The 23055-nt window shown below is 40.5% G+C and overlaps 1 protein-coding gene across 3 annotated transcripts; it reads right to left on the bottom strand.

The window, feature by feature from the left end:
- Window positions 1–1935: 1935 nt before the first annotated feature.
- ampd3b (adenosine monophosphate deaminase 3b) lies at window positions 1936–22460 on the bottom strand. Of its 3 annotated transcripts, none has more exons than XM_020636449.3 (16): window positions 22217–22460; window positions 13253–13323; window positions 9697–9919; window positions 9394–9571; window positions 9088–9253; window positions 7904–8123; window positions 7640–7769; window positions 7206–7400; window positions 6704–6835; window positions 5584–5747; window positions 4988–5114; window positions 4636–4799; window positions 3919–4039; window positions 3299–3472; window positions 2970–3080; window positions 1936–2634 (listed from the first exon to the last, which is right to left on the bottom strand). In XM_020636449.3, the coding sequence occupies exons 2-16, from the start codon at window positions 13308–13310 to the stop codon at window positions 2458–2460; spliced, it is 2340 nt and encodes a 779-aa protein (XP_020492105.1). In that variant the 5' UTR covers window positions 13311–13323; window positions 22217–22460; the 3' UTR covers window positions 1936–2457. The 3 variants fall into 3 exon arrangements, with proteins under 3 accessions (XP_020492105.1, XP_065812974.1, XP_065812975.1); XM_065956902.1 differs by lacking the exon at window positions 22217–22460 and adding an exon at window positions 16000–16017; XM_065956903.1 differs by lacking the exons at window positions 13253–13323; window positions 22217–22460 and adding an exon at window positions 11947–13169.
- Window positions 22461–23055: the final 595 nt, after the last annotated feature.

Here is a 23055-nt window from a genome sequence, read left to right as displayed (position 1 = left end):
GTATTGTACAGAACACATTTGTCGCCAATAATCATATTGTAATCAAGCCAAACTTTGTGAAGCCACGAGTAAGATATATATTTTTGGATTGGGGAAATATGCTGGTAGCACCAGTCAGTGAAATTGGAAGAGGCTAACGTATTTTTCAACATAATAACAGTGAGTGTTTTTCTGATAAAAAGACTTGATACAAACATAAGGTGTGTGTTACTGTTGCTATGTTCTTGTTGTAAGTTATCATGGTATTCTGCAGCACACGGTGTTTGCTTCAGTAAGCATTTAGCTGCAGTTTCCACACTTATACATATACATAAACAATGCAATGAAGCTATTGCGTTAGCTACCGATTAGCATATGCATGTACACTGCATGTAAATTTACCCGAAATGACCGTGATCTAGAAACACAGTTAAGCAGTGAGTACAGTATGTTATTCTTCTTTACTCTAGTCCCTCAATTAAACAACTTTTATTCGCAAGGGGAGGAGTCAGCCGGCCGTCCCAGCGATGTCAACAAACAGAAAATATGGGAAAACTCGGAAAACATCACAGATAGTGGGACTCGGGTGTCACACCCATTGTAAACAGTCATTACTGACAGAGTAATTTTCAGAGGATATACTTGATTTCTATTGTTTTTACCGTAAGTGTGAAAAATTGCATATAAAGCCTTTAAAATCAAATGATATAACCAGTGCAGTTTACTGCTTAACTCTCCCTGACTCCTAAAGAAATGATCACTTTACCTGTCTGCATATGTTTCTCACTTTCAGTTTGGAAAACAGACTGTTTAATTATCCTCTTGTATGTCAAAAGTATTTGTTCTTTTAGAAAGAGGATTTTTCCTACTAATCACAGTAATGACTTGGGAAAAAATAGCTTTTCAGTGGTGGTCTTGATCTGTCTATTCCGGGTTCTGCTCATTCTGAGACCAAGACCGAGAAAAATGTTTTCCGAGATGAGACAGAAACCTTCAAAAAATATATTGAAGTCTTTACAAGATTAAGTATTATTTATTAATTTCTAAAGGTGCACTATTAGATCGACATGTGACCAGAATCTGCTGATTTTCAGACTGCTCGGCCCTGACTGTGACCGCCCAGTCCTCACAGTTACAGCCAATTTGATGCCGATCTCAGACTGGCCCAAACGAGCTGTTTCAATGTTTTGCGTGCACAGTGACACAAACATTAACGGACGGCCACACATCAGGCTAACATGTTGGCAGTATTGACAAAAGTTTCCCATCAGCAGAGGAGAAAATGTTTGACATCCAGGAGGACAAACACAGCGATTCCATGGACTCGCTCCAGACTCACCTATATCTCCATTGCGCTTCCCATGATGACATTTTCTTTTGCAACCACAGAGGCAGACAGGTAAGAGTCTGTAATTTCTTCCGGAGTCAGGGAAAATTCAGCCGAAGAGTGAAGCAGCAATGTTCACTGTTTCTATAATTTGATTTATCATGCGTTTGATTAAATACCTTAAAGGCTGTTTCAATATTTCCAGTATGTGAAAATGTTAAACAGAGAATGTGTTTTATTTTCTAATATAATTGAATACATCTTTGTTTTGTTTTCCTTTACGTATATAAAGACACTTCCACCATAAATAATTGCAAACAAATAGAGGAGAATACAGGTCATAAAGGGTTTCTCTATTAAAAAGGAAATAATCTTTAGAAAAGGTAAAGGGGTAATAATGGATTTGAAGTGTCTAAAAATGTAAATTCTCGTTGGCGTTTTTTGTTTTGGATTTTTAAAATGTAAAAAAAAAATCAGGGAATCGAAGAAGACCAAGTACTTTGAGTTTTCTGTTGTATCTTTCATCACAAGAAGTACACTGATTCTCACTCAGTTTGGGAGAGAATGAGAGCTATTCATGTATCCTGCAGTTTTAGGATTTTCTTGTAATAAACAGTTCACAGTCAGTGTTTTATAATGCACATAAATGTAACATTTAATTACAAAAAAGTTACAAAAATCTTTTTGTTTTGCTGTTAATTATAGTCCTTTAAAAAAAGAAAATCAGTACCTGACAAAAATCGGTATAGGCAGGTCACCCCAGGTAAAAATTGCAAAGAAATTCCAATCGGTGCATCTATGAACTACTAGTTTTAGACCTACATTCAAGATAGAATGCCTCTGTAGCATGCATATATCCAAGTGACAGAAAAAGTTCAACAAGCAGTACCAACCTTAACTTAACATCCTACAAAAACGAATCAATCAAAAGCTCAGTTAAACGAGGCACACAGTGATTTGAACATTTTAAAGAGACAGCATTGAACACAGTTTAAAAATCAAGTATTGATCTATCTACATTAAGTAGGCCGTAACCGATTTCTGCACCAAGGGAGTGAACGTTTGTTCCCATCTGGGTGTCATTTTAGTACAATCCATTTGCACCTTCATCATAGAACATCATAGGGCACAATTTGAGCTGCCTTGGTCAATCATTCAGTTGGACTGGTTCCAACATCCGCCTTTACTGCATCCACTAGAAAACTGAGCTCGTTGCACAGTGTCTCATGCCGGTATGCCATGCGGATTTGTGCCACGTTCGTCCGTCGAATGTCGTTGCCTTCCGGTCCACCTTGTAGGTAGTTGGATCCAATGAAGTGTTTCTTCTCCTAGGGGCAAATGAGGAACAATAGATGTAGGGCAGCTTATGCAAAATTTAAAACATATATCATAAATATATGGCATTCCTATTTCTCCAGAGTAGACAAACATTTTTTAGTTACCTCAACATGGGATTTGGCTGATAAATTGAGTACTGAATTATGAGTGTGGACATCTGGTCCGACCAGCACTATTTTCAGCACAGGTTGTGACTGAATAATTTTACTATTTAATTTGTTTACAGTATTGATATGAACTACAAGCTTTCCTGTAAAACTGTAAAATTGCCAACATGTTATGTCGTCATTACATTATTTGTTCAAAATAGTGGGATATTTGGTACCTGATGTGAAAGTCCGCTCTGCAGTACACTGTTTCTGGCTATCTCACACAAGTCACAGGTGCTCAACTTCCACAGCTGGGCAGCAATAGCGTACTCCTCCATCAAGGCCTCCTGAAAGGGTTCAGAGGAACATTTGAGATCAATTGTTCAGGGGGATCTTTACACTTCAGGATATGGTGTAAAACACATTTTGTTTTAAAGTGAGATAAGGCTAAACTGCCTTGCCATATATCATAGTCAGTTCTGAGTAACGATAGTGTGTTTAAAAACTGAGGATTGAGGATTGTTACAATTAGTATATGATCCACACTTTCTCCTGTGATCCTGACCTTGGTGTAGTGGAACTGCATGGGGTCATCAGTTGACAGCGACACACAAAGGCCCTTCTGTAGAAACTCTCGTAGAGGGTTCTTGGAGTACTCCAGGAACAGGCTGTTGTTGCTCAGTGGGGACATGGCGATAGGGACCTGGGCAAGGTAGTACAGGTACTGCAGCACTGGACTCTGAGGAGATGGTAGAGGTACAAAAAGTATATATAATAAATAATCACTCGGAGGGTCAAGGATTGATGCACATTTATAGATATTAATGTCTATAAAACTGAAAGTGTTAGTTCTTTGGGATGGACACAGAAGTGACACGTTCAAAATCGAAGTTCAGTTTCACATCCATTTCCAAGCTCTGAAAATTTCTCATTTAAATATTTAAAGCCTTTTATGATGAGATCCTATGTCCAGTTATATACTGGGTTTAGGGGTTTTTCTTCTGCATCTTGCACTCGTTGTTTCGTTGTTTTTGGCAACGACTGAACATGCCAAAGATCATTGTTTGATTGGTACAAATACAGTATCTACCATCATATATTAGCATATCATTTTTAGCACACTGAGTTATTTGCAATAGCAAGCGCTTAAGTGGTAAGCCCTCATAGATGAATGCAGGACTGCACCTTTTTGAGGTTGAGTCCATGGGAGATGTTGTCAGCTGTTAGGAAGGCAGAGACCAGGTGGGTGATGGAGCCAGCCTCCCCACAGTGTGGGCGAAATTGGAACGTGTTCAGTCCTCGCTCCCTGGGGACAAACAATGAATCATCATTTCTATGAGTTTAAAATAGAAGATATTTTTTAAAGAGCAATTCATTTCAGCTATGCAAGTTTAAAGAAGTTTCTAAAAATGCTTTTAATACTTAGTAGACCTCAGTAAATGATGCAATATAATTGACACTTTCACATATGTCTCATATTAGGTTTTTTTCCCCTCACCGTACACATAACAACAAGGGTGCAACAACATTACCCTTATACTCTGTCTGTGCTGCCGGATTAAGGTATCAGAGGCTGACCTCAGGTTTATCAAATAAAAAATGATATTTCAAATTGCCATGATTGCTTTTCAACCAAACACTATTTGTTTCCCCTTTGCTTAAATCTTTTGCACATGTGTCAGTACTTGCATGCCGTCTAGGTTAATCAAAAATTAAAAGCATGGCCTACCCATGTGTGCCTGAAATCCCTAAAGATTTAAATAATTCTGGCATCTATGCATATTTTAACATCAATACTTTATTGTACCTAGAAATGAATGTGACTCTTGACTCTTGTCAAGGGATCCAATGTTTGAAAAACAGCCTAGATTCTTGTTGCTTGGCCAAACGTGCAGCACTTACTTGCGCAGGTTGTTGAGCACCATGATGTTGGCATACATGTAGAACAGATAGTAGGTGTATGGAGGGTTGTCATCTGTTGTCCAACCTTCTGGCTTTGGGCTTTTGTAAGTGAAAATGTGGTCGCTGTGTTTGGACTCATCATCCACGCTGTCAAACCCTGTTACCTACAAGATAACAAAGATAACAGCGGAACATTTGCAAAACAAATATTGTACTTAACCATGCATGTTAACTGTCTCGACTCAGTCTGTTACCATAGCACTGTCAGCATGTGTCACTTGATAAAGCTGCAGATTTACGTAAAAACCTTTCCTGTCAGTCACCAGTTCCATCCTTTATTTAAAATACTTACATATTTCAGGAAAACATGTATTGCTTTGTGCTTTTGTGGGTTGACCGTAGCCTCGAAGAGTGGGAGGAAGACGTTCTCCAGCATCTTTGCAAAGTTTGGCACTAATTTCTTTGACCTGAAAATGTCACTGCAAGACAAAAGGAATCAAATCAACTTGTCTTACAACAACACGGACATTTCAGCTTGTGTTTAAGAGATACAGATATCCAATAGTGACCCGTTTAGCTACTTCAAATACCTGTGAGCTTACAGGTTTAGAGACAAAGATTTGACAACACTGACATTAAAATTGCTCTGTTCAGGATTTCTTTGTGACCATGCTGATCCTAAAAAGCGACCTGGATAATTTCACTCTCTGTTAAAAATAGGAAACAATAAAATAAAAGGAGCGGTTATTTTATCAGCAACCTTTATAATAAAAGTGAATAATACACCAATGAAAATAAGCACGGTTTCCGTTATGGTGGTGAAAGTCTAGGACGGTCATCCTGTGGTTTAGAAGAGCTGTAGCACATATAATACAGTTCCGGGCCTGTTTCATGTATTTATCTTCCTGCTGTCACAATAGTTTGGGTTTGCTTTCAATGAGCACTTACTAGATCCTTGGAACTTGGATCATCCATCTCATGTTGGGTGAGTGGACTTTGTGCTGGATGAACCAAGTTGCTAGGCTCTCCCACTCACTGGCAGAGCGGCCGTAAATGGATAGACGTGGCTCAGCATGCTGGTACTTACTCTCCTCCAGGTCTTTGGAAACTTCCTGAAACAGATGTTAAAGCCACAGGAAGTTAGTGATGTTTGTTGATACATCAGAAATTACCTTTTGTAATTGTTCACGGGACATATAAGGGATAATTCTGTAACATCACAAAGGGCACAGCACAGAACCTGAGAGACATCAGAGACAAAAACAAAACTTATTTAGGGTGCTTTTGCTACATTTTTTACTTGTAAATTGTTGTTCTCTCTTAACTTATTGTTTGTAAACTGTCTCTTTATCATGTAATGCTTTTTTATTGACGTGTGCTGCTGCCCTCTTGGCCAGGTCACCCTTGTGAAAGAGATCCTGATCTCAATGGGTTATTTACCTGGTTAAATAAAGGTTAAATAAAAATAAGTCCACCACCAGTGGGTGCAATGCATCTGCATCCCATCAAAAACATATTATGAGAGATGACTGATGTCTTTAAGACATCTTAAAAAACTTCACTGAAGATAAAAAATATGCACAAAACTATACTTCTGTGAAAGAGAGAGAACTTCAACTTAGAAGAAATATTTTAAAAAGCGATAAAGTAGAGGAATGAAAAAGTGTTTGAATGAAAATTGAATGTAACTTTGGTACACGTTGTTCAGCCTAACGTGTGTTCCCATATTTTTCCTAGAAAACTTTTTCAAAATAAACATTTTGAAAGGAAAAGCACAATAGCTCTTTCCATGCCGAGTTATTCATAACAGGTTGTCTTCCATTTATATATTTATTTCATGCAAATGTTTTTCCTTCAGTTAACGTGTCAGATGATGTTTTAGTTAAAAAAAAGATGATTTCATTCATAGACTGTAATTCATTGATGTCTACCTGACCCTCCTTATCTGTTTTATTAGATTATCTCTCATAATTTCAATATCAAGATAAGCAGAAATCAAACTAGAATAATAAAAATAAAAGTTTTGCAGGGCCTTCCAGTGGTATTAGTGCTTGAGGTAATACTTCACCTTTACGAGACGTGCAAAGTATTCTCCTTTGATGTAGTTGTCGGTTTTCAAGTAGATCTCTCGCAGCTCACTGGCTCCCACGGGATTGTATTTGGAGTTAAACTTGTCAAACCGATGAAATGTTTGTCTTCCCTAGGAGAGAAATTCGTGAGAGGGAGTGAATCTGATGTACTGATGAGCACATCCTCATTCCAACAAAGTGACTATATTGATTATTTTCAGATTACACATTAGAGGACCTTGCATGAAACATAGAAAGATTGCGTAACACCATATGAAATGCATGAACACCAATAATTGCATCCTTGTGTCAACAAGGACAGGTTAGTGAAATGAGCTGTAGCTATTTGAAAAATGACAAATTAATTCTTGGCAGGCGATATGATCTGATATATTTGCATCTGGGACATTGTCTTTTTGGATATATTACACAATGTAAACCTGATGTCTACACTCTGGCAGAAATGATCTTGGACTCATTCATTCAAGTTTTGGTTCTTACAGCATGCACATCCAGAGAGTCCACGGTGAGGTCATAGGGGTCCATGTGAAGGTTGTCGAAGACCTCTTTGAGCGTGAGCTTCTTACCGCCCTTCTCCGAGATCACGCGATCAGCCTCTGTCTGGTAAGTGGTTTTTATGAATTTCAGCAGATGCTTCTGGTTCATGCATGCTGCAGCGTGTATGTGTGTGTCCACCTGTGATTGACATAAAGCAAACAGTGACAATGTGCATGACTTTATTGCACATGTTACAAAACATCCATAAAATCAAGTTTATTTAGACTGGGGGCACTGAAACTAAAAATAAATCTCATTAAAGCAGAAGGGCTCTAGCTGAGGAAGTGTTGGCCAGAATAATTGTATTACATAAAAAGTTTGTTCTAAGAGTTGTAAATTGTTTGCACACTGAACAAGATCGAAAAATAACAACCAACCTTTCTGACGTTGTAGAAGTCTCTGTGTGGAACTAATTTCAGCTCCTTTAACTCTGCCATTTCATTCATCATCTCATGAAGGTAGAATTTAGAGGCCAAGAAGTTCAGCCGCCTGTGACAGTAGGTCTTACTGCAGGGAAACACAAAAATGTATTTTTCAGCACCACCATGTTGGCTTATTTTTTGAAAAAAAGTGATTAAAAAATAGTGTAAAATATCCATCCTGGCTGAAGCTGAAAGCATTCAAAATGTTTGTGTACTTACGTTGGGCCGTCAGCTATCATTGCAAGGACATGGCTTAGGTCTATGGCAAAGGTCTCAAGGTCAGGGTAAGGTAGTCTGTGGGGCTGCTCTTGTTTCAGGGTCTCAGCGTTGTCGTAAACATGAACTATGCCATCCTTCATCTGCAGCTCGTAGTTCAGGTTCTCTGGAATACCCTCCACGGAGTAAGGGTCCTCCCCTTCACAAGGACAGGGCCAGATGTCTACAGATGATGGGGGTGCATAAAAAAAAACATTGAATGATCATAGTCATGGGTATTTTGTAGGTTTTGTTGCTTGTCAGTATGGACAGATAACCATTACATATTGGTCTTATCCATGTATTGTGAAGTTGGGATACTTTTTATGAATCAGTAGTAGTACATCTTCTTTCTCATTGTTGTTAGCTATGTTGCACTCAGGTAAAAAAAAAAAAACTTCTACATGCTTCTCTGGTCTGTAGCCAGGAGTTGACTCAATGGCCTTGGTTACACTCTCCACACTCACTTAGAAACACATGCAGAGAGGTCTTTGTTGCTTGGAAAAACTAATAACCATTTAGGTTTATTGTCCTTGCATCAACTTTATTATCTGTATGCATCCTAATGTAGATTAGTGCTGCTTGACAAAATGATGACGGTGTCATTCTACAGGGTTATGTAGTGGCCACCAGTTTATTTGTGTTTTTCCCCTTTTTGTCATTTTGTCATGGCAGGTGTTTCTGAAACTACATTACAAACTAGCTATGCAGTAGAGGTAGGTAGCAAGTGCAAATCAGAGCACATCCTAGTTACAAACAGAGCAATACAATGCCCATACTACGTACTCTGCAACGCAAATAACATCGGTAACCCCATCAGAACCAGGCTCTGTTTATTCATGCAAGCTCCAGGGATTGACATCCCTGATTCTAGTAATCCACCAAATAGCCATTGATGGTGGAGCTGCATGATTTAAAGTGTGGAGGTTGGAGGTTCTTTGCTAAATTCACCTACATATCTTGCTCTGATATTTTCATCAGGAGTTGTTTATCAAGTAACATTGTTTATGGGAAAAAGAATAGCATTTAAAACTCCAACATCCAACTCCTTTGAGCAAACGAGTAATTTCAAGATATAAAATTGCAGTAGTATTCGCTCTTTCAAGTTTGTTCACTGAGGAGAGAGAAAGTTCTCTCAGTGTACCTACCTGGCAAGATTTCATCCTCCTCCTGCCATGTCTCATTCTTTGCACTACGGAGAAACTGTGCGATGGTCTTAGGGAAGCGATGGTAGGCCAACCTGGAGTATTTTTCTCTGATGAACATCGCCCCAAGGAGACTTTGGGCTGCCTGCTCATAATCCTCAACTGTGATCTGAAATAAGAAAAAAAACATTCTTTACTTTTTCAATTCTCTTCACCAACACTGTATTCCAATTATGTCTGAAGTAAAATGTCCCTTTTTAAAGTAAAATGAAAATATGATACGCTGAAGTGAATTATCTGTTCTGTTACCCCCGCACAGTAATCTCCACTGATGGTTACTCTCTGGAAATCTGGAGAGCCTTCTGGTAGAGAAGAGTCAGTTATGGTTTGGGAGAACATTGTAGACCCCATAGACTTGGCCCAGTCCCCAGGAACAGGTATCTGCAAAGATACCGACTGCGAGCGCTTCAACATGAAATTCTTCTTCCTAGTGACACAAAACAGATGACAAGCATAACTCTCCTAACAATCTCCAAGCTCGTTCCTGTTTAAGCTCCTGTTAAAAACGCTGGAATATTGCTGCTTATTTGAGCCAATATATGCATCTCATACCTCTTTGTAGACTCCTGGGACTGCTGCTCTGCCAGCTCCTTCTTCAGGGCCCTCTCCCTGTCCTCATGCAGTCCGATGGGACAGTCTTCGGGCACGTTAAACATTGCCATAACATCCTTACTGTCTTCCTCTTTCAGGGCAGAGGCATACACCTTCTCTGCCATCAGTCGGACCCTCTCATCCACATCACACATAGACATTTTTGGGAATAGCCGTGGCATTTCTGAGGGAGTTGAGAAAGATTTGAGTTGTTGTGAATGCATTCATATACAGAGAGCTCCAGTTTCTGCTGAGTTACAAAGGGTGCTGGGGTTCACTAAATGGCAGTAATAAGTAAGTCCTATCCTTACAGTTTCAATGTAAATGTTCCTGCTGGTCTACCACTCACAATTAAATGTAAGGTTGGAAACTCACTTTTAAGTTGTGATATTGTGGAGTGATTTTGTCCATGAGAGAATTAGTTGCTCATGAAATGCAAAAAGTCTTTACCAAGAGGTTGTATGTGATGGCTTTATAACAACAGTGATTACAGTTCTGACGCAATATCATTCTCTTGGAATCTGAGAAACTTGCTGCCTTGCTCTATTTCATCTCAGAAATGTGATGAATACTGTGTGTCAACACTTAAAGAAGAAATATCATGATGTTAGTGGTAGCAATACATACAAATACCAGCCAAATAAACATGAGACCTCCAAAGATAAATTTATTTAAGGTGTCGGGGGTTCTGAGATGAACATGGCATGTTTTCAAGGCCTCATCGTAACTCTCACCAGTAAACATGTCTTGAGTGGCTGACTTGTGTTTCAGTGCTGACAACATGTTTAGCCAAGGCAAGTTACAGTAAACACAGTTAATCACTGTCACTGATGTCCTGGACTGGTGGTCTGAACTCTCAACCCCCTGGGGGACTAAGGGTCACTTTTCCTGAAATTATTAAGTGCTGAGACTGGTATGCAGACAGAGAAAACAGAAAACACTGAAAGATCTAGCACCTTAGCTCTTGTTATTTTTCAGCTGGTGACATTGTTGTGAAACATAGTGCAACATAAATTTTTACGTCAAACTTGTTTTTCATTGGTCATCAGAATTTCTTATCTGTTGGGCAGACATTTCCAATATTCACAGCTCTAGAGGAAATGGTATTTAATGGCTACATATCTGTAATGATTGCTACCCACGAGTCTGCTGTTAAAGCTGCCTTGTTGTACTAATATGCTGCCTATAATTTCACCTGATTTTTCCCCTGTGGTTGTGCAGTTATTTGCATGCCATCCAGTTTGTTCGCTTTCAAGTAATGTTTATTGAATTGAACTTGATTCAAACTTGTTATATGAACTTGGGTAAACTTTCTAGACTCGATACCCTGTGCTAACTTTGTACTGTGATCAAACTAGATGAAGGTCAGCTGAATTGTTTTACTTTTTTTTTAAATAGCTTTGACTGCTTGTTGAATCCCCCTGGTGTGAAAGCTACTGTTGCAATCCAACATCCCATCGGTGGTGAAGATGTCTGGCTATTCTGACCGCCATGTCATCACTGTCACTAATAATATTAATGGTCACTTGCCCAAATACAGAAATAAAACCTATGTTAGAAATAAAAACAACAACCTCAAGACGCATTGCCGACCACAACATCACTCTTGCAGACACACCATCGGAAGTTGTTTACATGCAACTCTATCTGTTTGAAAAGTTTGAGCCATCTAGGCGCCCCGCAGATGACACCATCAACATTTGCTTTTACATTGGCAGAACTTTCTGGCTGTCCTTTGGCTATCACATTTCAGAAAGTGTCATTCCTGGCAAGCTTCTCACCATGTGTGAACTCTCCCCTCTGGAACAGCTGAGCTGCCTTTAGGATAACCTTGACCTACATCCCCTCAACTACAGAAATGTGACCCACACAGAGCAGTGTAGTTGTGCCGCGTGGGTCTTTTAATAAACAGTATGCAATAGAATTGTAATAATGTGCTACACACTTTAAGGAAAAATGCTTCGGTAGTTCAGGATACTAACTTTTTATAGTAAATTAATCCTTTTTTTGCAGCAGTTACTTAGCCAAAAGTTGGTGTACTTATCTAAGAATCTAATATAGATTTGTATGTCAACTTTCAGCCCGTCAATGTCTCAGACTGTAGTCCAGAATGAAGCATTTCATGACTGGTAATTATCATCATATCACATAGCCCCTCAGTGTCACTACACAGCTCCATGATAAGTAGAGGAAGCTCTATTTGTCACTTACCTTCTGCTGAGATTTTGGCCATGTCTGGTTCTTTCAGTCTGTGCCTGTTGAGTCAGGTATTTCAGCTTTCATATATATGCTTCTGCCTCTTGTAGACTTGCTTCTAACTTGAGGCTGCACTTTTCTTATGTGTCTGCCACTCTCTGTTGTGTCACAGAGAACACTCAAGTGTTGCTTGAACCTCTTGACCCTGTAAAGACCGTCTTTCCTGTATTCACGATGTGTCTTTCTTCAAGGTTTTCACTGCATCTGTCTTGCTCAGGCTTCACTCTTCTTTTTATGTGGTCCAGTCAGTGCCTATATGTATAATGCAGCTGCTAGTTGTCGTTGCTTTGAGTGTCCCTCTCTATCTCTATTTTAGGGTTAAGAGAGCATCATGGCAACAGGGGCTGCTAATTCAAGCTGGTATGTCACAACTGGCTGCTTATGTGAGTGACTGTCTGTGAAATGGGACAATGGAGAGGGAATAAAACTATGGTTAAGAAAATATTGAATCCCTGGGAATACATTAGGGGGAAAAAAATATTTTCCCAGCTGACCCAGTTAAATATAGCCTCCTGTTTACAAAGCAAATTGGCCATTAGTTGAACGTAAACAGTTTGTACAATGCTCTCGATTGTATTTGAAATTCTTAAGAATCCATTATTGCCCAAAAGTAAACAATCCCAACAAGTCTCTTTGGTCCAACTAGCCTTTAATGGTTTATGCTGCTATTTTCTGTTTGTTTACAGTAGACAGCTGGCAATTAATTTTGTTAACTTATTTTCCCAAGAAGAAACCTTTTTTCCTTTATCTGTAAAGAAATCCTCATGCAGTGTAAAGTAAATGCTTACAGTAGCTGAGATTCTTATGTTGTTTATTCATGCTTGGATGTAAATGGCAAAGCCTTGAGATTGGGTGAGTATCACTCCGACAGCAGTGAGTAGGTATGTAAGGAAAAACATGCATGCTCTCTCATCAGTTGTGGCTACATTAAAGAAAATAAACAAGCTGTTTAAGGCTATTAAAGATTCATTTTACAAGACATTACAAAAGTCCTACAACCGGTTTGTTATGTGGCACAAAGTCAGTGTTCACAAAGCTTTTAGTCTGGGCTTTTGTCACAGTTATGCCAAACCTGTTTTGTAGCATTAGGTGACTGTTTGATAGTATGGTTGTACGGTTTATATCCTTGCCTGGCAACCATGAGAAAATGTAACTTCTCAACAGTGTCAACAGATGCCCAGTGAGGTGGAAATGGAAATGAGAGAGCAACTGTGCATGGCTGTGTTGACGATCTTCAAACAACACCAGTGTATTAACTCACCTTTCCCAAAGCAGGGTGAAGACTGCTGCTTACACAGAGGCGTATCACTTTTCCTCATTTTGATCTGTTGACTGAAGAGAAGCAAAGATTAAATTAGCAATTAATACTAATCCACAGTTCATTGTAGAATTAGAGTCAGCAAATCCGATCCAGTTTTTCAGGTCTATGAACCTAATTAAAGGGCGTTTCAAAGTTTTGCAAGTCACAAGTGTATCTGCACAGATCTGAGCTTGTTGTCTATGTCTAAATTCCTACTTGTTCGCAGAACTTTGAGACAAAACCTCAGCATGTCCAATGGCAGGGAAAATCAGAACACAACAAATAGTGTCCCACTTTCCTGAGCTCTATAATACCGGTTTAAAGACCTACTGGGACATGGACATCAAAGCTTTTTTTGTAAATACATTTTTTTTTAAACATTTTTGGCATACCAGGTGCATATAAGGAAGCGGCAGAAATGTGATTTGTGCTTGTGAAATGGTCGTTCTAGAGCTGCAGCTCCTAGACAAATTCTGTCGTGTACGGAGGATTTAATGAAGCCACACTCTCTTTGCTGCTCGTCTCCTCCTCAGCAGAAGAAAGGGCAGTCTGACTAGTAGACAGATACATTCTGCTGTAGTAGAAGCAATTTTTCTCATTTCCACATCCTTTCTGAAAGCTCCAAAGGTGGTACATTTGAAAATATTCAATATGTTGACACTAGAAGAGTGTGTACAGAGAGCTTAACTCTTGCAACACTTCTCAGCTGATAAGCTTTTGTATGTCATTGCATTAACCCACATACGGCCATTCTATTTATTTTCTCATAGCTAAACATGATACTGGATGGTGAAATTTGAAACCACCATATGCAAAGTTGTAGTAAAGAAGATGACACATTTGTTAGCTTTCAACAAGATCCATTCTAATGAAGTATCAGCAGTGGGCTTAAGGACAAACTTGACGTTAGTTCTGTTTAAAATGTTACGAAATATTTCTTATCTCAGCTACAATTCAACAACAAGAGTGTTGCTCTAAAAAATACCAAATTATTATATAAAAAGCAAAAACTCTAGAGTTAGAAATACACTAAAAGACAAAAAAAGCAATGGAACATGGCATTGTGTTTTGTTGCATAACTTTAAAAATGCAGGTGCATTCTCAACTGAATTTGAGGTCAAGTTTTGTGGGTTCTGGGGGGATTCAGTCTAAGCAAAGAGAAGATTGCAGCCAAGTGTTGTTAAAATAACAGATTTGTTCCGTGCAGGTGGAAAGTAAAAGTGAGAAAGAAATGTTGGGTGTTGCAGCTGCCTTCGTTTGCCAAGGTGCTCACTAGACTGCCATGATTCTGAGGCTTTTCTCAGCACTTGACCATCTAGCAACATGTGTTTGTAATGAAGGGTCCCTGGAGTTAAGGGGACTTAAGTGTGTGTGTTGTGAGGCTCCCTCAGACTCACACATACACACACACACACACACACAAACTGCTCTCTCCATGTCAAAATAAATGGGTAGCATAGCAGAAGTCATGTTGTTGTCTGTCTTTAGATATCAGCATAAGCTACAGGGATAGCGTGCATCACAATTGTACCAAAAGTGAAATGTAAAGTATGTTCAAAATACAGAGCTGTAAACTTGTCCATATTTTCACCATTCGACTTACAACCAGTTTGCAGCTTGCTAACTATTCTCCTGTGGTGCTTGTATACTGGTCAAATTGGATGGCCTAATCAAGCTGTAACCATTGCTGGACTTAACTGCACATGTAAATGTACTGACTGTATGATTTCCCAGAGTGCTGTTGAATTCCTCAAACACTACTTGGAGCACTTGCAGCCTCATTCAGGTCCATACAGTGATCATACAGATGTGGTTGAGGTCTTTGGGTGTTCTATTCTAGAGGCATTTTGTGCACATCAAAAAAATGACTAGTTGTTGAGGAACTAATTATCCCATCAGTGGCCCGTGTTCCTCTTAATACATTGGCCTTCATTTATCAATCTGGTGTAGAAACCAGTGCAGATTTGGGTGCAGAAATCATAGTACGTGGGACCTATGAAACGTGCATATTTTGCTGATCACAGCGTACGCATGACCGGGTGTGATTAAGTGTGGCGGCTGGAAACGATCGTCATTTAAATACCACGCCCCTATATATTCACGGCGTTAACGGTAAGGAGATACTTAATATGGCAAAGAAGAGAAACGAGATATGGCCTAAGTGACACCATAACAGAGAAAAGTAAAGAGGAATAGCATTGTGTTGTCTGGCAGCCTGAAATGTAGGATTAAAGAGCTTCAGAAGAAATGCGCCTGCATGGTCGATTAGCCTTCTTTCCAAACATAACAATTTAACACTTACATAAAAGAAGGTCCTGACTCCGTCTTAGAGCCCCCCGGATTTCTTTATTCGTTATTATGTCACATGTAGTCTCTGGCCTAAGTGCGTCTGCTGTGCACAATTATGCATGTGGCACATCAGCGTATTTATTATTTTAATCTCCGGACATACCGATTAGGGGCATCATCAAGGCCAAGCACTGCTACAAGCTGAAGGTAGAGGAACACTTCTCCAACTCCGACCCCAGACGCATGTGGCAGGGCATCCAGGCCATCAGTGACTATAAACCCAGAAACTCCACCCCGATAACCACAGATGTCTCCTTCCTGAACGAGCTAAATCACTTTTATGCTCGTTTCGATAGAGACAACAGAGAGACACAGACCACGAACAGACCTCCTGCAGACAACCAGCCCCTCTCACTCACCTCCACAGACGTCCACGCTGCACTGAGCCGGATCAACGCTCGAAAGGCTGCTGGTCCAGACGGCACCCCCGGGCGCGTGCTTAGGGCATGTGCGGAGCAGCTCACTGGGGTTTTTACAGACATCTTCAACCTGTCCCTCGCCCAAGCAGCTGTGCCAGCATGCTTCAAAGCCACCTCCATTGTCCCAGTGCCAAAACACTCCAGCCCGACAGGCCTGAACGACTACCGCCCTGTGGCACTCACACCCATCATAATGAAGTGCTTTTGAGGTGTGGTCCTAGCACACCTGAAAAACTGCCTCCCACCCACACTGGACCCATTCCAGTTTGCCTACCGCAGCAATAGGAGTACAGAGGATGCAGTCTCCACTGCGCTGCACTCTGTGCTCACTCATCTGGACAATAACAACACATACGCACGAATGCTGTTTGTTGATTTTAGCTCAGCATTCAACTCTGTCATCCCCTCCAAGTTGAACACTAAACTCGGAGACCTGGGCTTCAACTCCTCCCTCCGTCACTGGATAATGGACTTTCTGACCAACAGACCCCAGTATGTTAGGTCAGGACACACCTGCTCCACCACCATCACACTCAACACAGGCGTACCACAGGTCAAATTGGATGGCCTAATCAAGCTGTAACCATTGCTGGACTTAACTGCACATGTAAATGTACTGACTGTATGATTTCCCAGAGTGCTGTTGAATTCCTCAAACACTACTTGGAGCACTTGCAGCCTCATTCAGGTCCATACAGTGATCATACAGATGTGGTTGAGGTCTTTGGGTGTTCTATTCTAGAGGCATTTTGTGCACATCAAAAAAATGACTAGTTGTTGAGGAACTAATTATCCCATCAGTGGCCCGTGTTCCTCTTAATACATTGGCCTTCATTTATCAATCTGGTGTAGAAACCAGTGCAGATTTGGGTGCAGAAATCATAGTACGTGGGACCTATGAAACGTGCATATTTTGCTGATCACAGCGTACGCATGACCGGGTGTGATTAAGTGTGGCGGCTGGAAACGATCGTCATTTAAATACCACGCCCCTATATATTCACGGCGTTAACGGTAAGGAGATACTTAATATGGCAAAGAAGAGAAACGAGATATGGCCTAAGTGACACCATAACAGAGAAAAGTAAAGAGGAATAGCATTGTGTTGTCTGGCAGCCTGAAATGTAGGATTAAAGAGCTTCAGAAGAAATGCGCCTGCATGGTCGATTAGCCTTCTTTCCAAACATAACAATTTAACACTTACATAAAAGAAGGTCCTGACTCCGTCTTAGAGCCCCCCGGATTTCTTTATTCGTTATTATGTCACATGTAGTCTCTGGCCTAAGTGCGTCTGCTGTGCACAATTATGCATGTGGCACATCAGCGTATTTATTATTTTAATCTCCGGACATACCGATTAGGGGCATCATCAAGGCCAAGCACTGCTACAAGCTGAAGGTAGAGGAACACTTCTCCAACTCCGACCCCAGACGCATGTGGCAGGGCATCCAGGCCATCAGTGACTATAAACCCAGAAACTCCACCCCGATAACCACAGATGTCTCCTTCCTGAACGAGCTAAATCACTTTTATGCTCGTTTCGATAGAGACAACAGAGAGACACAGACCACGAACAGACCTCCTGCAGACAACCAGCCCCTCTCACTCACCTCCACAGACGTCCACGCTGCACTGAGCCGGATCAACGCTCGAAAGGCTGCTGGTCCAGACGGCACCCCCGGGCGCGTGCTTAGGGCATGTGCGGAGCAGCTCACTGGGGTTTTTACAGACATCTTCAACCTGTCCCTCGCCCAAGCAGCTGTGCCAGCATGCTTCAAAGCCACCTCCATTGTCCCAGTGCCAAAACACTCCAGCCCGACAGGCCTGAACGACTACCGCCCTGTGGCACTCACACCCATCATAATGAAGTGCTTTTGAGGTGTGGTCCTAGCACACCTGAAAAACTGCCTCCCACCCACACTGGACCCATTCCAGTTTGCCTACCGCAGCAATAGGAGTACAGAGGATGCAGTCTCCACTGCGCTGCACTCTGTGCTCACTCATCTGGACAATAACAACACATACGCACGAATGCTGTTTGTTGATTTTAGCTCAGCATTCAACTCTGTCATCCCCTCCAAGTTGAACACTAAACTCGGAGACCTGGGCTTCAACTCCTCCCTCCGTCACTGGATAATGGACTTTCTGACCAACAGACCCCAGTATGTTAGGTCAGGACACACCTGCTCCACCACCATCACACTCAACACAGGCGTACCACAGGGCTGTGTGCTGAGCCCATTCCTCTACTCCCTCTTCACCCACGACTGCAGACCTGTACATGGATCCAACACCATCATCAAGTTTGCGGACGATACAGCGGTGATTGGCCTCATCAGCAACAACGATGACACGGCCTACAGGGAGGAGGTACAGCATCTGGCCGCCTGGTGTGCTGACAACAACCTGCTCCTCAACACCAGCAAGACGAAGGAGATCATCGTGGACTTCAGGAGAGAAAGAGGAAGCACGCACAACCCCATTCACATCAACGGGATGGCTGTTGAACGTGTCTCCAGCTTCAAGTTCCTGGGGACCCACATCACAGAGGACCTCTCCTGGTCCACTAACACCTCCAGTCTGGTTAAGAAGGCTCATCAACGCCTCTTTTTCCTGAGGACATTGAAGAGACACCACCTGTCTTCAGCTGTACTGATGAACTTCTACCGCTGTGTGATCGAGAGCATCCTGACCAGCAGTGTCTCAGTCTGGTACGGAAACTGCTCTGTCGCAGACCGTAAGGCGCTACAGCGGGTGGTAAAAACCGCCCAGCGCATCACAAGGTGTCCACTTCCTGCCATTGAGGATGTCCAAAGAACACGCTGTCTGCGGCGAGCTCGTGGCATCCTTAAAGACTCCTCCCACCCTGCCCACAGACTGTTTACCCTCCTGCCCTCCGGCAGGCGCTTCAGAAGCCTCCGGACCAGAACCAGCAGACTGAGGAACAGCTTTTTCCCCAGAGCTGTTTCTCTACTGAACTCTACCCCCCGAACTCTGAACTCTGTCTCTCTCTCTCTCTCCCTCTCTCTCTCCGCACCCTGCTGACCCCCCTTTTCCCCTCCATATCACCTCACACCCATCACCCCCCCATCACTCCTCCTGGTCACACACACACATCTCTCATCCATCTGTATTATTGTATTATAGTATGTTCATATTCTTTAAATTATCTGTAAACTTGTATAACATGCTCACTGCATCTTAATCTGTATATTATTAGTATAGCATGCTCACTGCATCTTAATCTGTATATTATTAGTATAGCATGCTCACTGCATCTTAATCTGTATATTATTAGTATAGCATGCTCACTGCATCTTAATCTGTATATTATAATCCTAAGAACACACTTATTTTGTAACATTACTTATTTATAGCATTTATTTATATTTATTGCATCCCATTAATCCAGCCATCCAGATATACCTCATAATTCACTTTTTTTGTCTACATCTGTAAATTTTGCAATTACTGTACATAGCACAGACTCTTGCACTCAATTACTGTACATAGCACAGAATTACTGTACATAGCACAGACTCTTGCACTCAATTACTGTACATAGCACAGACTCTTGCACTTTCTGCTAATTTGCACTTCTGGTGAGATGCCAAACCTAATTTCGTTACTCTATACTTGTATATGTGTAATGACAATAAAGTTGAATCTCATCTCATCTCATCTCATCTCATCTCATTAGTTATGATCTAATGTTAATGTTCTGTAGCCTTAAATATTTCATATTTCAGAGGTAAAAAGTTGTATTTAATATCCTCTGGAACTGTTTTTAGTTTATCTGTTTTAATTTGTCTCAATATTTTCTGCAGCCATATTCCTGTGCCCATAAAATAAAACACACAACTAATGAAATCACCTGACAGCTTGCGTTGCTCAACATCATTTAAAAAAGCAATATAGCCTACAGAGATCATTTGAGGTGGAGCGTAATATAAAATACATTTTAGATGACATATCTTATCTAGCAGTAGATCTGTGAGCCTCTATCTGCCTGTCTTAACCATAGACTGTAAAAAAAGAAACTTAACAGGCACTGCAGTATGATCTAATTATTCTCCGACACAGACAGATTCGCTGCACTGTCAAGTCCACACTGAGTTGAAAACGTGCCTACACAAGCTGAGACCTGGCGTGGGATTTGAGCGTACTCTCCGCTCACGTCAAACTTGATAAGTGCTGAACTTTGCGTGGAAATGACCGTACACCCATTTTTCTGCTGTACGTACGTTTGATAAGTGAGGGCCATTGTGACTAAATAATGGTTGATGAAAGTTGTTAGTTTGAGTATACAACTTAACTATAAGTAACAGAAGTACCAAAAAAACAAGGCTGCCAGTTGGTTGAAAAAGTTTCACATGAAATGTTTCGTTGGTTTTTGTATTTCCTGTTTTTTTTTTTTCTGTCAGAAGAATGTACACAAAGCCAAACATTGCAACGTTGAACTTGAGTCACACTGCTTTTCTGCAAGCCTTAAAGCTCTGCACTGATATGCAGGGTCAGAGTACATTCATAACAAAATGTTAAAGTATTCATATTTCCCTAAAATGAAAATTAAATTTTCTTAGCAACAGTGGCAGCTGAGGTAATCTTACCATTTGCAATAACACATTTTGAATCTTCAGATGCAACAGTCATGTGATGCAAACATAAGGATGCTTGAAGCTAACACAAGCAGTTCCCCTTAAGGGCTCAGCCTTCAATCCAATGGATGTACAGAACATTATACAACCAGTCTCCTTAAATGTGTGCAACTGGACTTTCCTTAAAAGGCATGTTGAGTCTTGGTGCATTTTTGTGAAAATGCCTGCACAGCATGTTCTGGCATGATTATGGAATGTACCGTTTGCCAACTGCAGAGCAAACAATTAACTTAGATTTTGGTTGCAAAATTTGTATACACTTTGAGCTTAACTGTATTTGTGGCTGTACAAAGTATTTTTATTTTCTCTAAGATAAGGGCTACTGCAGTCTTAAGAAGCTTCTTCTTTCTTTCTTTTTTTTTTTAGCTCACTGTGTGAGTGCATTTTTAGTTGTTTGAAACCATAAAAAGTGTTCTCAGAAAAAAAGGAGGATCTTGTTTTTCTCTTAGAACAAAATCTTCGGTTAAATATAACAATTAGGATTTATAAATCAGAAATTTGAATTAGCCTAAGATGACTGTCCTGAGGAACTTTTAAAGTGCTTTTGATGACATTGTCGGTTAATGCGTCGGTCAGTCATTACGTTGTTGTTCGGTTGAAAGGCAATGACTCTACCAACTGAGCCACAGCCGCCATATATATATGGCCATTTATATAAATAACACACCTATTAATGACTCAAGAGAAAAGGTAAAATCACTTTGTATCCCTGGTTGAACTTTGCTTCTTGCCCTTCCAGGTAGACTAGACAGTTCCTTCCCAGCCTAGTTGTATCATCTGATCAACTCAGTGCTGGATGTTTGCTGTGCAGAATGGGCTTAAACAAACACAAGTACATTACACTAAATCATTGTCCTATAGTTCATAGTAAAAAGTAAGTGGAGGAAAGAATTCTCTTTACATACATTCAAATACTCTTTACACTCTTGTACTATGGCTGATGTGAGTTGAGTCTTTTGGTCTTTCTTATTCAAGTGTCTCCTTTACAAACAGGAAAAATATTTTTTTCAACAACACAAGGTAAACACTTAAGCAGCCAATATTGAAAAGGAAGTGTGATACAGAAAAACGGCGATTGCACGTTCATAAACAACCATGTAAGAAGTGGTTTAAGGTAAAGAGATAGTTCTTTTTGGGGAGAAAGTTTACACGTAGAATATCTTAAAAGCAACACTTTGTAGATCTGTTGCTCATAACCAGCAGATTGTCCAAACAATTGTCCAAAATAAATGTTTTTCCTTCCCATCAAACCTGCACAAACAGGATTGTAAGATAAAAGCGCTAAGATTAGGACACGGAGATGCCCCTTTTTGTATGAGGCAGCAGTGTTAACCAGAGTAAGAGAGTCATTCCCTAAAAAAACAGCTCAGGTATTTCAGTTCCCAGATACCACAGTACAAAGCATAACAAGTGCTACAAAAAAGTGATGAAAAGAAAAAGATGTGACTATGTAAGATCCGAAGAAGAAAGAATAATAGTTGTGCCATCAGTGTACTTACTGTTTGCAGGGTCCTGTACAATGTTATCACCTCAGGGACTGTAGAGACCCTTGTTAGGCGTCAGAGGACAGAAGACAAGTCCTGTCAGAGCAGTCACTTCTAGCACCGCTGGTTTACTCTTTCACTGCCAGACTGGACAAGTGTAGAGGGTACACAGCTAAAGCCACATACTCTACAATCTCATGTAATCAAGTGAGTGTGAGGAAATTCTGCATCAGTTCACTAAAGGAAGTGCTGGAGGAAGCACAAGTACTTCTGTCACTTTATCAAGCGGATGCAAACTGTGTTAGGCCACACCCATCTTTGTTTGTTTAGTGAAAAAATGTAGTTCTCTGTGCGGGCAAAATTTCTACTTCCTTCTTTCATGAAATACGATAGGCACAGAGAACAAGCACAAAGACCCCAGTGGTATTTATGTCTCCTTCTTTGTATTTTTATTTATGTCTTTTATGCCTATATATTTTAATATTTTCTTTTTATGTCTATTTTTTATATCTATTTATATCTGCACCTTATTTTTATTTTTTATATGTAAATACATGCTGCTGTTTTTATCCTGCACTACAACGGGCCAGATGCAACAAAATTTCGTTCTTATCTGCACTGTAAAGTACAAGTTTGAATGACAATAAAGAAAGTCTAAGTCTAAGTCTAAGTCTATATGTGTCTGAAAAGAAGCATACGGTAAAGTATGGATTATTGTATCTTAAGGTAAATTTGAGCGTCTTTGTTTATGGATTAGGACTTCCTTCTTCCCCATTCAAGAAGGAAGTGTTGACAATCAAAGAAAGGAAGTTAATGAAACGTTCCTTCTGACCTCTGTGCTGTGGTGAAACAGG

Source organism: Labrus bergylta, chromosome 7 (assembly GCF_963930695.1).
Source record: "Labrus bergylta chromosome 7, fLabBer1.1, whole genome shotgun sequence".
In the NCBI taxonomy this organism is placed as follows: domain Eukaryota; kingdom Metazoa; phylum Chordata; class Actinopteri; order Labriformes; family Labridae; genus Labrus; species Labrus bergylta.
The sequence above is the reverse complement of the archived record's forward strand: the minus strand, read 5'-3'. Positions and strand labels throughout refer to the sequence as shown.